This window comes from Oncorhynchus masou, chromosome 23 (assembly GCF_036934945.1).
Source record: "Oncorhynchus masou masou isolate Uvic2021 chromosome 23, UVic_Omas_1.1, whole genome shotgun sequence".
Lineage (NCBI taxonomy): Eukaryota > Metazoa > Chordata > Actinopteri > Salmoniformes > Salmonidae > Oncorhynchus > Oncorhynchus masou.
Window position 1 is genome coordinate 49,829,410 of NC_088234.1, and position 16,099 is coordinate 49,845,508.

At 45.3% G+C, this 16,099-nt stretch overlaps 1 protein-coding gene across 1 annotated transcript in view; it reads left to right on the top strand.

The window, feature by feature from the left end:
- The window catches only part of kcnq5a (potassium voltage-gated channel, KQT-like subfamily, member 5a), a 121,752-nt gene that overhangs the window by 70,906 nt on the left and 34,747 nt on the right, over positions 1-16,099 (top strand). Inside the window, 2 exon segments of the mRNA XM_064932415.1 lie at positions 2,212-2,302; positions 9,412-9,538. Of these exon segments, the coding sequence (XP_064788487.1) occupies positions 2,212-2,302; positions 9,412-9,538 (218 nt within the window).

Below are 16,099 nucleotides of genomic sequence, written 5' to 3' on the forward strand. Positions count from 1 at the left end.
AGACGTTCCTGTCTGTCGGCCCACATATTCTCATCCACATCACACCGGATATTTTCCCTTCCAATGCAACGTGGAACGTCTACTGTGATGTCCCCACATGCTGCATCCATTGCAGCCAGCAGGGTCATCTGTGTGTGTGGCTGACGATCGTACACCTTCCACCTCCATGCTGAAAAGAACTCCTCAATTGGGTTAAGGAATGGTGAATAAGGTGGGAGGAATTCTATGAGCATCCTCGGGTGGGTCACAGACCATTGCATTATGATGTTTGATCGATAGAAACTCACATTATCACAAATGACCACATACTTCCTCTGTTTTGCCTTCCACCACGCATCCTTGCTCCTCTTCTTCCTCCTCTTGGCTGTTGACCCTGTTTGTTTCCTGGTCCATCCATTATTGGAAAATTGCAACTCTGCAATTCTTCATGAGATGCACCTTTGAGCAATTTAGACAACTGGTTGATTGTTGGTTGAATTAACACTTTACATTCCTTCATGAGTGAGGGTCAATTTCACCTGCACGATTCATAAATTCACATTTTTGTACAAAGTCTAATAGAAATGTGTAAAACTATGCTTGACAGTTTATGACAAATAGTTCAACAATTTTGCATGTAATGGCTTATGCAAGGAACTAATGCCTAGATGTTTTGAGGGGTAAGACTATTCAACAGAGAACCATCTACTATATTTTGATCAACATGACATGAGCAATTGATAATGTGGAAAAAAGCTGACACTTATTCAAAGGAATAAGAAATTGCTTTAATGATGTGCACAAGTGACTAGATGATTTGGAATTTGTACAAATAGTATCAAGAAGTGCACTTTTGATCTAAGAAATGCACCAAAGCGACTGAGAAAAACTGTAATGTCCAATTGTGGCAATGATTGATCCTCCTTGTGAATAGTTGGTAATCGATCGCTCTGTCCAGGGACTGATTGATGGATTGATTGGTCCAGTCATCGATGAGGTCATTAGTTACAAAGGTGTCAGTCATACTGTCAACTCATCCAAATGTAATGACCCATGGTGGGTTGTGGTAGTGGTGGGGATAAAAGGGGATAAAAGTCCATCCGCAGACCAGGACACACATTGTTATTTCACAATAGAAAGAGGTTCTGTGCCAAAGTGGGATGAAAAGTGGCAACCCATTGTTTATTCCACGTTGTGTTAGATACATTTCATCAGAAATCTATCATTGATCTGTATTATTGTAAAATAGCAACACAATAAAGTTAGAAAACTCTCTTCATCCATACACCACACACACACACACACACACACACACACACACACACACACACACACACACACACACACACACACACACACACACACACACACCTACTCTCTGAGCAGCAGCTGGGAGTGGATCTGGTGTCCATGCCTGGTCTGTCTGACAGTAAAGGCCTATTAGTGTCTGCTGCTCTATCAAAGCCATATGTTCCCCGGCTGTTAGGTCCATACCATGCCCTAACTCACCTCCCTCTCTAGGTATACTGTAACTCAGCTTGGAGTGGACCGCCAACAGCCCTTTACTCAGCCTGATATTTCACATTAATCCCATGGAAAATAAACGATGTTATGAATCACCGTCTAAGGGGAAAGGGCTGAGTTCAGCTCCAGGGGAGGGGAGAGAGGGAAGAGGGAGACAGAGGAGAGAAGGGAGACGGTAGAGGAGAAAGGGGTGAGCGAGGTGAAAGAGGGAAGAGAGGTGAGGGGTGAGAGCTGTGGAGATAAGACTTACAGAGTGACACTCACCCACACACTCATGGCAGAGCATGAGGGAAGAGCAAGTCATAAGACAAAGAGAATAACAAAATACCTCTTGCTGACTCTTGACAAGATGAACATAGTCTTTTAATGAAATGGAAAAATCCTGTACCAGCTATAGCCCTAGGCAGAGTGGACTTTCTTAGAGAGAAAGAGATGGAGAAGAGGGGAGAAGGCAGCAATAAAGGTGAGCAGAAGATGAAAAAAAGAGGAAGAAAATAGTTTAACACAGTATAATCATCACACACTTTCATGCTGTGTCAACTGCTAGTTCTGCAGTTTTATCCTCAGCAGTGTACCTCATTAAAGTAATAAAGCTGGGGGTTTTGTCTGACAGCGCGACCTGACCTTGATTTCATGTGTATTGCATAATATCTGTAGGTGATATATGTGTTATACAATGTAGCGTATGTCTGTTTCTCTCTCTGTCAGGTTCATCTTGGTGTTTGGCTGTCTGGTCCTGTCAGTATTCTCCACAATCCCTGCCCATCAGGACCTGTCCAACCACTTTCTGCTCATCCTGGTGAGTGTAATGCCTCATTCACATTACAAATTAGCAGTCCGTTACATTGCACTGGATGTCATTCATTCATGCTCTGGCTGCTCCAAACAGACATTTCAATGGGGGCCATTTCAATGGAGTGGAATCGCAGCGCCCACTTGCAAGTTCGAATCCTCCATTTTGGAGTCTTCAACTGCAACCTTTCGGTGACTAGTCCAACGCTCTAACCATTAGGCTACCCTGCCACCCCGTAGTGCTTTCCAATACAAGTAACTGTAACGGCTTTCTTTAGGTGAAAGAGAGTCAGACCAAAATGCGGCGTGGCTATTGAGATTCATGTTTAATAAAACAAAGGAAACACGAATACTACAAAACAAGAAATGTAACACGAAAACCGAAACAGCCTATACTGGTGCAAAGTAACACAGAGACAGAAACAAGGACAATCACCCACGAACCACTCAAAGAATATGGCTGCCTAAATATGGTTCCCAATCAGACAACGATAAACACCTGCCTCTGATTGAGAACCACTTCAGACAGCCATAGACTATGCTAGAAAACCCCACTAAGCCACAATCCCAATACCTATGAAAAACCACAAGACAAAACACACCACATACCAAAACCCATGTCACACCCTGGCCTGACCAAATAAATAAAGAAAACACAAAATACTAAGACCAGGGCGTGACAGAACCCCCCCCCCAAGGTGCGGACTCCCGGCCGCACACCAAAACCCATAGGGGAGGGTCCGGGTGGGCGTCTGTCCACGGTGGCGGCTCCGGCGCGTGACGTGGACCCCACTCCAACAAAGTCTTAGTCCATTTTCCTCGCGTCCTTAGATAGGCGACCCTCGCCGCCGACCTTGGCCTAGTAGCCCTCACCAAGGGCCCCACTGGACTGAGGGGCAGCTCGGGACTGAGGGGAAGCTCGGGACTGAGGGGCAGCTTGGGACTGAGCTAGCTCGGGACTGAGGGGTAGCTCGGAATTGAGAGGAAGCTCAGGCAGGTAGTTGGCTCTGGCAGATCCTGGCTGGCTGGCGGTTCTGGCAGATCCTGGCTGACTGGCGGATCTGGAAGAGTCTGGCTGACTGGCGGATCCTGGCTGACTGGCGGATCTGGAAGATCCTGGCTGACTGGCAGATCTGGAAGAGTCTGGCTGACTGGCGGATCCTGGCTGACTGGCAGATCTGGAAGATCCTGGCTGACTGGCGGATCTGGAAGAGTCTGGCTGACTGGCGGATCCTGGCTGACTGGCAGGTCTGGAAGATCCTGGCTGACTGGCGGATCCTGGCAGACTGACGGCTCTGGCTGCTCCATGCTGACTGGCGGCTCTGGCTGCTCCATGCTGACTGACGGCTCTGGCTGCTCCATGCTGACTGACGGCTCGGCCTGCTCCATGCAGACTGGCGCCTCTGGCGGCTTCTTGCAGACTGGCAGCTCTGGCGGCTTCTTGCAGACTGGCAGCTCTGGCGGCTTCTTGCAGACTGGCAGCTCTGGCGGCTTCATGCAGACTGGCATCTCTGGCGGCTTCATGCAGACTGGCAGCTCTGGCAGCTTCATGCAGACTGGCTGCTCCATGCAGACTGGCAGCTCTGGCAGCTCCTTGCAGACTGGCAGCTCCTTGCAGACTGGCAGCTCCTTGCAGACTGGCAGCTCTGGCTGCTCCTTGCAGACTAGCAGCTCTGGCTGCTCCTTGCAGACTGGCAGCGCTGAAGAGGCGGGAGACTCCGGCAGTGTTGTAGAGGAGGAAGGCTCTGGCAGCGCTGGAGAGGCGAGGCGCACTGTAGGCCTGATGCGTGGTGCTGGCACTGGTGGTACTGGGCCGAGGACACGCACAGGAAGACTGGTGCGGGGAGCTGCCACCGGAGGGCTGGTGTGTGGAGGTGGCACAGGATGGGCTAGACTGTGAAGGCGTACTGGAGATCTTGAGAGCAGGGCTGGCACAGGACGTGCAAGGCTAGGGAGGTGCACAGGAGGCCTGGTGCGAGAGGCTGGCACAATCTTCATCAGCCGACTAACACGCACCTCAGGACGAGTATGGAGCGCTGATCCAGATGCCATCAAATCCCCGACACGCTCCGTCGGGCGAATTCTGTGCCTAATGCACCAACACAGCAACTCCCTCATAACTCTCTCCTCCAATTTCCCCATTAACTCCTTCAAAGTCTCTGCTTCGCTCACCTCCAACACCGGCTCTGTCTCTGGTCTCCTCCTTGGCTCCTCACGATAAACAGGGGGAGTTGGCTCAGGTCTGACTCCTGACTCTGCCACACTCTCCCTGTGCCCCCCCCAAGAAATTTTTGGGGCTGACTCTCGGGCTTCCTTCCACGCCGACGTGTTCGTTTCTCCAACTCCATTCTCCTATAACCCTCCTCGCACTGCTCCAGCGAATCCCAGGCGGGCTCCGGCACTCTCCCTGGGTCGCCCGCACACCTGTCTATTTCCTCCCAAGTCGTATAATCCAGACCTTGTTGCTCCTGCTACCACTGCCTGTCACCACGCCGCTTGGTCTTGTTGTGGTGGGTGATTCTGTAACGGCTTTCTTTAGGTGAAAGAGAGTCGGACCAAAATGCGGCATGGCTATTGAGATTCATGTTTAATAAAACAAAGGAAACACGAATACTACAAAACAAGAACTGTAACACGAAAACCGAAACAGCCTATACTGGTGCAAAGTAACACAGAGACAGAAACAAGGACAATCACCCACGAACCACTCAAAGAATATGGCTGCCTAAATATGGTTCCCAATCAGACAACGATAAACACCTGCCTCTGATTGAGAACCACTTCAGACAGCCATAGACTATGCTAGAAAACCCCACTAAGCCACAATCCCAATACCTATGAAAAACCACAAGACAAAACACACCACATACCAAAACCCATGTCACACCCTGGCCTGACCAAATAAATAAAGAAAACACAAAATACTAAGACCAGGGCGTGACAGAACCCCCCAAGGTGCGGACTCCCGGCCGCACACCAAAACCCATAGGGGAGGGTCCGGGTGGGCGTCTGTCCACGGTGGCGGCTCCGGCGCGTGACGTGGACCCCACTCCAACAAAGTCTTAGTCCATTTTCCTCGCGTCCTTAGATAGGCGACCCTCGCCGCCGACCTTGGCCTAGTAGCCCTCACCAAGGGCCCCACTGGACTGAGGGGCAGCTCGGGACTGAGGGGAAGCTCGGGACTGAGGGGCAGCTTGGGACTGAGCTAGCTCGGGACTGAGGGGTAGCTCGGAATTGAGAGGAAGCTCAGGCAGGTAGTTGGCTCTGGCAGATCCTGGCTGGCTGGCGGTTCTGGCAGATCCTGGCTGACTGGCGATCTGGAAGAGTCTGGCTGACTGGCGGATCCTGGCTGACTGGCGGATCTGGAAGATCCTGGCTGACTGGCAGATCTGGAAGAGTCTGGCTGACTGGCGGATCCTGGCTGACTGGCAGATCTGGAAGATCCTGGCTGACTGGCGGATCTGGAAGAGTCTGGCTGACTGGCGGATCCTGGCTGACTGGCAGGTCTGGAAGATCCTGGCTGACTGGCGGATCCTGGCAGACTGACGGCTCTGGCTGCTCCATGCTGACTGGCGGCTCTGGCTGCTCCATGCTGACTGACGGCTCTGGCTGCTCCATGCTGACTGACGGCTCGGCCTGCTCCATGCAGACTGGCGCCTCTGGCGGCTTCTTGCAGACTGGCAGCTCTGGCGGCTTCTTGCAGACTGGCAGCTCTGGCGGCTTCTTGCAGACTGGCAGCTCTGGCGGCTTCATGCAGACTGGCAGCTCTGGCGGCTTCATGCAGACTGGCAGCTCTGGCAGCTTCATGCAGACTGGCTGCTCCATGCAGACTGGCAGCTCTGGCAGCTCCTTGCAGACTGGCAGCTCCTTGCAGACTGGCAGCTCCTTGCAGACTGGCAGCTCTGGCTGCTCCTTGCAGACTAGCAGCTCTGGCTGCTCCTTGCAGACTGGCAGCGCTGAAGAGGCGGGAGACTCCAGCAGTGTTGTAGAGGAGGAAGGCTCTGGCAGCGCTGGAGAGGCGAGGCGCACTGTAGGCCTGATGCGTGGTGCTGGCACTGGTGGTACTGGGCCGAGGACACGCACAGGAAGACTGGTGCGGGGAGCTGCCACCGGAGGGCTGGTGTGTGGAGGTGGCACAGGATGGGCTAGACTGTGAAGGCGTACTGGAGATCTTGAGAGCAGGGCTGGCACAGGACGTGCAAGGCTAGGGAGGTGCACAGGAGGCCTGGTGCGAGAGGCTGGCACAATCTTCATCAGCCGACTAACACGCACCTCAGGACGAGTATGGAGCGCTGACCCAGATGCCATCAAATCCCCGACACGCTCCGTCGGGCGAATTCTGTGCCTAATGCACCAACACAGCAACTCCCTCATAACTCTCTCCTCCAATTTCCCCATTAACTCCTTCAAAGTCTCTGCTTCGCTCACCTCCAACACCGGCTCTGTCTCTGGTCTCCTCCTTGGCTCCTCACGATAAACAGGGGGAGTTGGCTCAGGTCTGACTCCTGACTCTGCCACACTCTCCCTGTGCCCCCCCCAAGAAATTTTTGGGGCTGACTCTCGGGCTTCCTTCCACGCCGACGTGTTCGTTTCTCCAACTCCATTCTCCTATAACCCTCCTCGCACTGCTCCAGCGAATCCCAGGCGGGCTCCGGCACTCTCCCTGGGTCGCCCGCACACCTGTCTATTTCCTCCCAAGTCGTATAATCCAGACCTTGTTGCTCCTGCTACCACTGCCTGTCACCACGCCGCTTGGTCTTGTTGTGGTGGGTGATTCTGTAACGGCTTTCTTTAGGTGAAAGAGAGTCGGACCAAAATGCGGCATGGCTATTGAGATTCATGTTTAATAAAACAAAGGAAACACGAATACTACAAAACAAGAACTGTAACACGAAAACCGAAACAGCCTATACTGGTGCAAAGTAACACAGAGACAGAAACAAGGACAATCACCCACGAAACACTCAAAGAATATGGCTGCCTAAATATGGTTCCCAATCAGAGACAACGATAAACACCTGCCTCTGATTGAGAACCACTTCAGACAGCCATAGACTATGCTAGAAAACCCCACTAAGCCACAATCCCGATACCTATGAAAAACCCCAAGACAAAACACACCACATACCAAAACCCATGTCACACCCTGGCCTGACCAAATAAATAAAGAAAACACAAAATACTAAGACCAGGGCGAGACAGTAACAAAGGTTTCACATAATAAAATAAACACAATTGCGAACAAAGAAAGGCGTAAGGAGAATTTTAAAAAGATAGCTAATTCGAATCATACAGTAAAGCATCTTTATGGGGATTTATAAAGAGGCACTGAATCTGCAAACCTGATCTCTTCTGATGGACCATTACAACGTTTAGGGGCCCGAATGGCAAATGCCCATTCTCTTTTAGTTTTCAACCTAGACTTTGGAATGGTCAAAAGTTCCCTGCCAGAGGATCTCAGTCTGCTTCCTGGAGATATAGGATGTGGCTAAACCAAGACTTAAACGTGTTTAATACAATTTTGAAATTGATTCTAAAAGTGACTGGTAGACAGTGTAAAGAAGCTAAAATAGGTGTGATATGGTTACATTTCCTGGTGTCTGTTAAAAGCTGAGCAATTCCTGACTGAGACATGTATACAAAGAGTAACAGTAATCTCGGTGTGAGGAAATCAAAGCATGTATAACTTTCTCCAGATTTGTTACTTTTATTTCTTATTTTTTTACTTATCTATTTTTTACTTGACATGTATTTTTCTGAACTGCGTTGTTGTTTAAGGTCTTGTAAGTAAGCATTTCTCTGTAAGGTCTACTACACCTGTTGTATTTGGCGCATGTGACAAATACAAAAAATACAATTGATTTGATTTCACTGAAATAAAATACTTGACTTTAGTTATATTTCTTAGATGATAAAAGCAAGACTGGACAATCTTCTGTAAATGCAGCTCGGGGCCAACAGTAGGCATAACCTTTTTGAGTAGTCTAGTAGGGATCACGTCCAAGGGGCAGGAGGAGGTCTTCATGTGAGCTATAGTGTCAATGAGGGACTCTAAGGATATTTGCTCAAAGAAGCTAAAGGAAGCAGTAGGCAGTTATGGAGTAGTTTCCTCACGTGTCTCCTGACCAGAAATGCTGGTAGGGTGTCGGCTACTGTCAATTTGGGATCTAATATTTTTTTTACATTTTCTGTAAAGAATCTTAAAAACTGTTCTCAGTGGTCAGCGGGATGCAAGCATGTCACTTACATTCAAGGGTAGCTGACGTGTGTGTAGACACCTGTGTCATTTATCATCCACAGCAATTAGAGCCTCTCTACTGTAGACTACATGGGGTACTGGGTTGCAAACATATTAATTGCTGTGTGTGTGTGTGTGTGTGTGTGTGTGTGTGTGTGTGTGTGTGTGTGTGTGTGTGTGTGTGTGTGTGTGTGTGTGTGTGTGTGTGTGTGTGTGTGTGTGTGTGTGTGTGTGTGTGTGTGTGTGTGTGTGTGTGTGTGTGTGCGTGCGTGAACTGTACATGTGTGTTGAAGTGAAACAATGTAGAGAGAAAAAAATATATAAATAGAATAGAAAAATAATAACATGAGGAATAAATACACAATGGGTAACGATAACTTGGCTATATACACTTGGTACCAGTATCATGTCGATGTGCAGGGGTACGAGGTTGTTGAGGGAGATATGTACATATACAGTAGGTAGGGGTAAAGTGACTAGGCAACATGGTAGATTAAAAGTAACAGCAGCGTATGTGATGAGTCAAAAGAGTATGTGTATGTGATGAACATAATGTGTGAACTGTACATGTGTGTGCTGCAGTGAAACAACACAGACGCAACACTCTGTATACTAATCTTCCTGACTGCTCTCTTGTTATTTTGCAGCACCGCACAAATGAAAACACATGAATAATGGAGACATTTCATTTAATGCAGCTATAGCTTATCAAATTTAACAACCCGAGATGCTATATTGATTATCGGTGATCATTATTAATCATTTTCTTTTATACTAAAACTGTCTGGAATACATATACCATTTTGCAGTATATTAAACTGTCTCCTGTCGCCTCTTGATTGACAATAATGGTCTATGATATCATGTGTGTCTTGTAGGAGTTTGTGATGATCGTGGTGTTTGGGCTGGAGTACATCATCAGGATATGGAGCGCAGGCTGCTGCAGTCGCTACAGGGGCTGGCAGGGACGCCTCCGCTTTTCCAGGAAACCCTTCTGTGTTATAGGTAAGTGTGTGCGTGCGTGTGCACCCATACCGGAAATGTAAAATAAATATATACTGTATATCCCAACATATATTATGGACTATATTTGAAATATACAGGTAACTGCCAAAATAAAGGAAACACCAACATAAAGTGTTTTTTATTTGGGCTTTGGGCCACCACGAGCCAGAACAGCTTCAATGCACCTTGGCATAGATTCTACAAGTGTCTGAATGTCTATTGGAGGAATGAGACATCGTTTTTTCACAAGAAATTCTATAATTTGGTGATCTGTTCATGGTAGTGGAAAACGCTTTCTCATGTGCCACACCAGAATCACCCGTAAGTGTACAACTGGTTTGAGATCTGGTGATTGAGACAGCCATGGCATATGGTTGACATAGTTTCATGCTCATCAAACCATTCAGTGACCATTCGTGCCCTGTGGATGCGGGCATTGTCATCCTATTGGGTATAGCCAAAATATTGGCCAAAATAATGGATTTTTAAACATTATCCTAAGCATGATGGGACGTTAAACGCATGAACCACACCAGTGTAGAAGCACATGCTCTCAAAATACTTTGTATCCCTCATTTACTCAATTGTTTGTATTATTTTTGCAGTTACCTGTATACAGTATATAAATGTATGTAACATGTATATCAGAATATATGTTAAATGCATCAGAAATGTATTTCAAAACACATTCTGAAATGCATTAAATAATACATTTTAGAATATATATTTAAAATATATCCCCATATGCATTTAAATGTATTTGTAAGAAATATATTTTAATTTAAAATGTATAGTAAATATCAAAATTTGCCAAATTATATTGGAACAAAATGGTGACTGTCTAGTAGGTTTAATCACAGAACACAACATACTGTAACACATTAACTGACATGACAAAATGCACTATAACAAAGCCACGTCCCAACAAGCCACACCTCCAAGTCTTCTAATAGGCTGCCACCGCTACAATATATTTTATCAATATGCATTTTTTATGTACTTGACACATACCAAAAGCACTAACATGCACTTACATGCATTTAAATGACTACAAAAATGACTACAAACATGATACATTATCGGTCATATAGTGACTCCATGTCTTTCATGTGCATATGACAAAAACAAACAAACTTGAGGAGTGCATTGCAGCCAACATCCAAGAGGCAGAACTTAACGTGTACTGGGTGGTTCCACGAAACGAGTGCCTTTTGTGCCCCTTTGATATGTTAAGTAGAAATGATGCACCAATATTCCATTTTAAAAGCCTGTTATATAAAATGAAGTGCCCTATAATATAGACCACATGGAGATTTAATAAATATGATTTTCAAAATGAATAAAGACTTGCTAAAATGCCAAAATTCTGCATTTTGACATGTCCCTCCGTGCACCCTCTCGGACTTTAGAACCATCATTGTGAAACCCTTGTTATTTTGTTGCTTTGACAAAGTTTCCACATTTTTTTTCATGTGATTAGTGATTCATTTACGTCTGTCCCTCATTTTAAGGTCAACTCTGGTTACCTGAACTATTTCAAAATAAACATTGAACATCAAATCGTAGCGTAAAAGCAGGCGAGCTGGTTCTATTCTTTTTGGTAATGTTCTAGTGTTTAGTGATGAAAAACTGAGTGTGTCGAGCGTAACAGGTCAACTCTGTTACTTATACAGTTTATAGACAGGCTAGAAATGTTTTATCAATACATTTTTGGGTGTGAATTAGGTGAAATAAAAATATTTTTTTAACTCATCATCACAATTTCAATTATATCACCGGCAAAGTTTTGGCTTGGTGGGCCCCAAAAATTATCTCCATTGATCAATACCTAAAGAGTAATTTAAGAAGCCAAATTAGGAAGCAATTTGGTCACCCTGTAGACTAGATGTCATAGCCATGCATTTCTGGAATATTCCCAGGCCTTACATGCATTGAGCAAAGATGCCAATGTATATGCATGTGTTTCAAATACATTTTACGTGACACTAAATCTGGTGAAATGATCTAGTGAAATGTGTATATACAGTGCATTAGGAAAGGATTCAGACCCATTGACTTTTTCCACATTTTGTTAAATTACAGCCTTATTCTAAAATTGACTTTTTTTTTAACTCCTCATCAATCTACACACAATACCCCATAATGACAAAGCAAAAGCAGGTTTTTATACATTTTTGCAAATGTATATATAAAAAACAATGAAATCACATTTACATAAGTATTCAGACCCTTCACTCAGTACTTGGTGAAGCACTTTTGGCAGCGATTACAGCCTCAAATCTTAGGTATGACGCTACAAGCTTGGCACACCTGTATTTGTGGAGTTTCTCCCATTCTTCTCTGCAGATCCCCTCAAGCTCTGTTAAGTTGGATGAGGAGCGTCTCTGCACAGCTATTTTCAGGTCTCTCCAGAGATGTTCGATTGGGTTCAAGGCCAGGCTCTGGCTGGGCCACTCAAGGACTTTCAGACCCGAAGCCACTCCTGCGTTGTCATGGCTGCTTAGGGTCGTTGTCCTGTTGGAAGGTAAACCTTTGCCCCAATCTGAGGTCCTGAGCACTCTAGCGCAGGTTTTCATCAAGGATCTGCCCTGTTCATCTTTCCTTCGATCCTGACTAGTCTCCCAGTCCCTGCCACTGAAAAACATCCGCACAGCATGATGCTGTCACCCCAATACTTCACCTTAGGGATAGTGCCAGGTTTCCTCCAGACATGACACTTGGTATTCAGGCCAAAGAGATCAATCTTGGTTTCATCAGACCAGATAATCTTGTTTCTCATGGTCTGAGAGTCCTTTAGGTGCCTTTTGGCAAACTCCAAGCGGGCTTTAATGTGCTTTTTACTGAGGAGTGGCTTCCGTCTGGCCACTCTACCATAAAGGCCATGATTGTTGGATTGCTGCAGAGATGATTGTCCTTCTGGAAGGTTCTTCCATCTTCCACACTTCTTCAATTTAAGAATAATGGAGGGCACTGTGGTCTTGAGGACCTTCAATGCCTCAAAAACATTTTTGTACCCTTCCCCAGATCTGTGCCTCGGCACAATCCTGTCTCTGCACTCTACTGACAATTATTTCGATCTCATGGCTTGGTTTTTACTCTGACATGCATTGTCAACTGTGGGACCTTATATAGACAGGTGTGTACCTTTCCAAATCATGTCCAATCAATTGAATTTACCACAGGTGGACTCCAATCAAGTTATAGAAGCATCTCAAGGATGATCAATGGAAATAGGATGCACGTGAGCACAATTTCAAGTCTCATAGCAAAAGGTCTCAACTGATGTATTTTAATTAATTTGCAAACATTTATAAAAACCTGTTTTCATTTAGTCATTATAGGGTATTGTGTGTGGAGATTGATGAGGACAATTTTGAATTTAATACATTTTAGAATAAGGTTGTAACGTAACAAAATGTGGAAAAAGTCAAGGGGTCTGAATACTTTCCGAAGGCACTGTATATTTTCGTATCGGTGTGTGTGCTGCACTTCAAAGGCCCTATCACTCCACCAAGAGATCTTCAACAAGGCTGATTTCTGATTGAAAGATAATGCACTTAAATACACAAACAGGGAGAACAGAAGCTGGCATTGAGTTCTCATAAAAGGAAGGATAAACACAGTTTCCAAAAACCTAGATCACAATCTATGTTTTCTTTCAATGGAGAAGACTAAAACCATCCAAGGTTAGTTTCAGAGTTTGAAATGTGTTTGCTGAAATGTGATTGATGTGAATTTGAGCTAAACACAATATTATAGTGGTTTACTGTAGGAGCAATAGTGGTTTGTATGCTTCAGGACCCTCGCTGTGATGGCCCTAAGTATGTGGGTTTGTGTAAACCCTCTTTGCCCCTCTTATTCTCACTCTCTCTTATACTCTTCCCTTTCTCCTCTGATCACATACTTTTAGATCCCTGCGATGACTCCTCCAGTACACGTGTCTATTTTCTTAACCAGTTCTAGGGCTCCAGATCAACACAGTTGAGGCCTCTGGACCTCTCTCTGGTGTTGGGCATCAACAGTCAATTTGACCCTCCCGATAATATACCATGATACATTTGATGTATTGGAAATCATTTTCCCACCGTAGCTACTGGTTTTCTGTGGCTTTACACTACACAGTACTAATCAATTCCTAATTTTATGATTGGATCCCCCCGCCGCCAATTATGCTTGGTTTGGCCTGGTCCACAGGAGGCCGTGGTCTGTGAAGGGAAAGAAAGTTGCGCAATGCTTGTAAGGAGAATGGAGCAATAGCTTCTCTCTTTCTCTCTCTCCTCTCTCTTCTCAATAAAAGCCTTAATTCTGTGAGCTAACTTGTAAGAAGTAAATAAGTACAGTCACATTTAACATGGTAAATTCATAAGCATGAATAAATATATACAATTTTTAAACGCAGTGCGAAAATCAATGAATAACTGCTAATGGTTATTTTGGGCTCAATATAGTGAGCTCAAAGACAACTTTGGTAGTATTATACGTTTTGAAACAACTGGTTTCTAGTAGGCTACAGAATTAGAGAAGGGCTGTTTCTGTAAAACCAGTAGTTTCAAGCAAGCCTGTTTCTCTCCCCAGTCAGAGAACCCTGCCTGTCTCACAGCCTTTGACCAGCAGCAGAAACCTATTTATGTTTAGAAAACAAATGTGAAGGCCAAAATTGAGGGGGGGGAAGCACTCATCATGTTTATCAACCTAATAATCACCCTAAGAATGCTTCCAAAATCACCATTATATTTTATGTCAACTGAGAAAACATACAAAATAAATTGTCTCACCCCTTGCAACAGTAAACTGGTTTATTTCTCCTTTATAAAAATGTTCTTCTTGATATCAATTTGGAAGAGAAACCAGATACTGGTGTTTGTATGTACTGTTTCTTGATGAGTAAAAGGTGTCCCCGTTTCATGATAGGATGTTCCCCCATGATAAAAGGGGGCCCATGACTGAAAAGGTTTGGGAAGCACTGATCTAGCTAATGATTAGCACAAATACAGATGTGCATGCTTCAGCCTATTTATTTATAGCAAAGTCACCAGGGCTGAGTTCAGTATGAAAAAACGTATTGCAACATTTAATTAAATGGAAACGGTGCTCTTCTGAACAACCAGTTAAACAGGGAGGTGTTGGGTTGTGGGTTCAAAATGCACTACTGTCCTTCAAATATGTCACTAATTTCTTCAAGCTAGAGGTCTTAACGGGTCCCAAAAAAAACAGAGAGCCGTTCCAAATGGACCGGAGGACAATCAGACCTGTTCCCGAAAAGGCAAGTTTAAAAATAGACGAAACAGACCCATGCCAGTTCGGATCCGAGAGACCCGTTCAGATTTGAGGGTAGAAAGAGAGCGAAAAAGAAATATACGACTGGGCACTTCCAGCACCATCAACAAATTAGCGAAATCTACCAAATGTTCCACAGTTACGTGTCCTTAAAAACTGCCGATAGCAAATGACAAAAAAACGACTTGTTCTGATTCGATGTGTAGCATATTCAGAATCATGTCCCCGACACCGACATAATTTTAAAAAATCGTTGTCAGTGCATTCGGAAACTATTCAGACCCCTTAACTTTTTCCACATTTTGTTACGTTACAGCCTTATTCTAAAATGCATGAATTTCCATATTTTCCTCCTCAATCTACACACAATACCCCATAATGACAAATCGATTTTTGCAAATGTGTATATATATATATATAAATGAAATATCACATTTACATAAGTATTGAGAACCTTTACTCAGGACTTTGTTGAAGCAACTTTGGCAGCGATTAAAGCCTCGGTTCTTCGCTACAAGCTTGGCTACAAGTTTCTCCCATTCTTCTCTGTAGATCCTCTAAAGCTCTGTCAGTTTGGATGGGGAGCTTCGCCGCACAGCTATTTTAAGGTCTCTTCGGAGATATTCAATCAGGTACAAGTCTGGGCTTTGGCTGGGCCACTCAAGGACATTCATGAGACTTGTCCCAAAGCCACTGCGTTGTCTTGACTGTGTGCTTCGGGTCATTGTCCTGTTAGAAGGTAAACCTTCGCCCAGTCTGAGGTCCTGAGAGCTCTGGAGCAGGTTTTCATCAAGGATCTCTCTGTTCTCCCATCTCCATAGAGGAACTCTGGAGCTCTTGTCAGAGTTACAATTGGATTCTTGTTCACCTATCTGACTAAAGACCTTCTTCCACAATTGCTAGTTTGGCTGGGTGGCCAGCTCTAGGAAGATTCCAAACTTCTTCCATTTAAGAATGATGGACACCACTGTGTTCTTGGGGACCTTCAATTCCTCGACACAATCCTGTATTGGAACTCCTTTTTAAAAATGTTTTACCCCTTTTTCATGGTATCCAATTGATGGTTACAGTCTTGTCTCATCGCTGCAACTCCCGAACGGACTCGGGCGAGGCGAAGGTCGAGAGCCGTGCATCCCCTGAAACACAACCCAACCAAGCTGCACTGCTTCTTGACACAATGCCAACTTAACCCGGAAGCCAGCCGCACCAATGTGTTGGAGGAAACACTGTACACCTGTCGACTGTGTCAGCGTGCGCGGTGCACCCCCGGCACAGGAGTCGCTG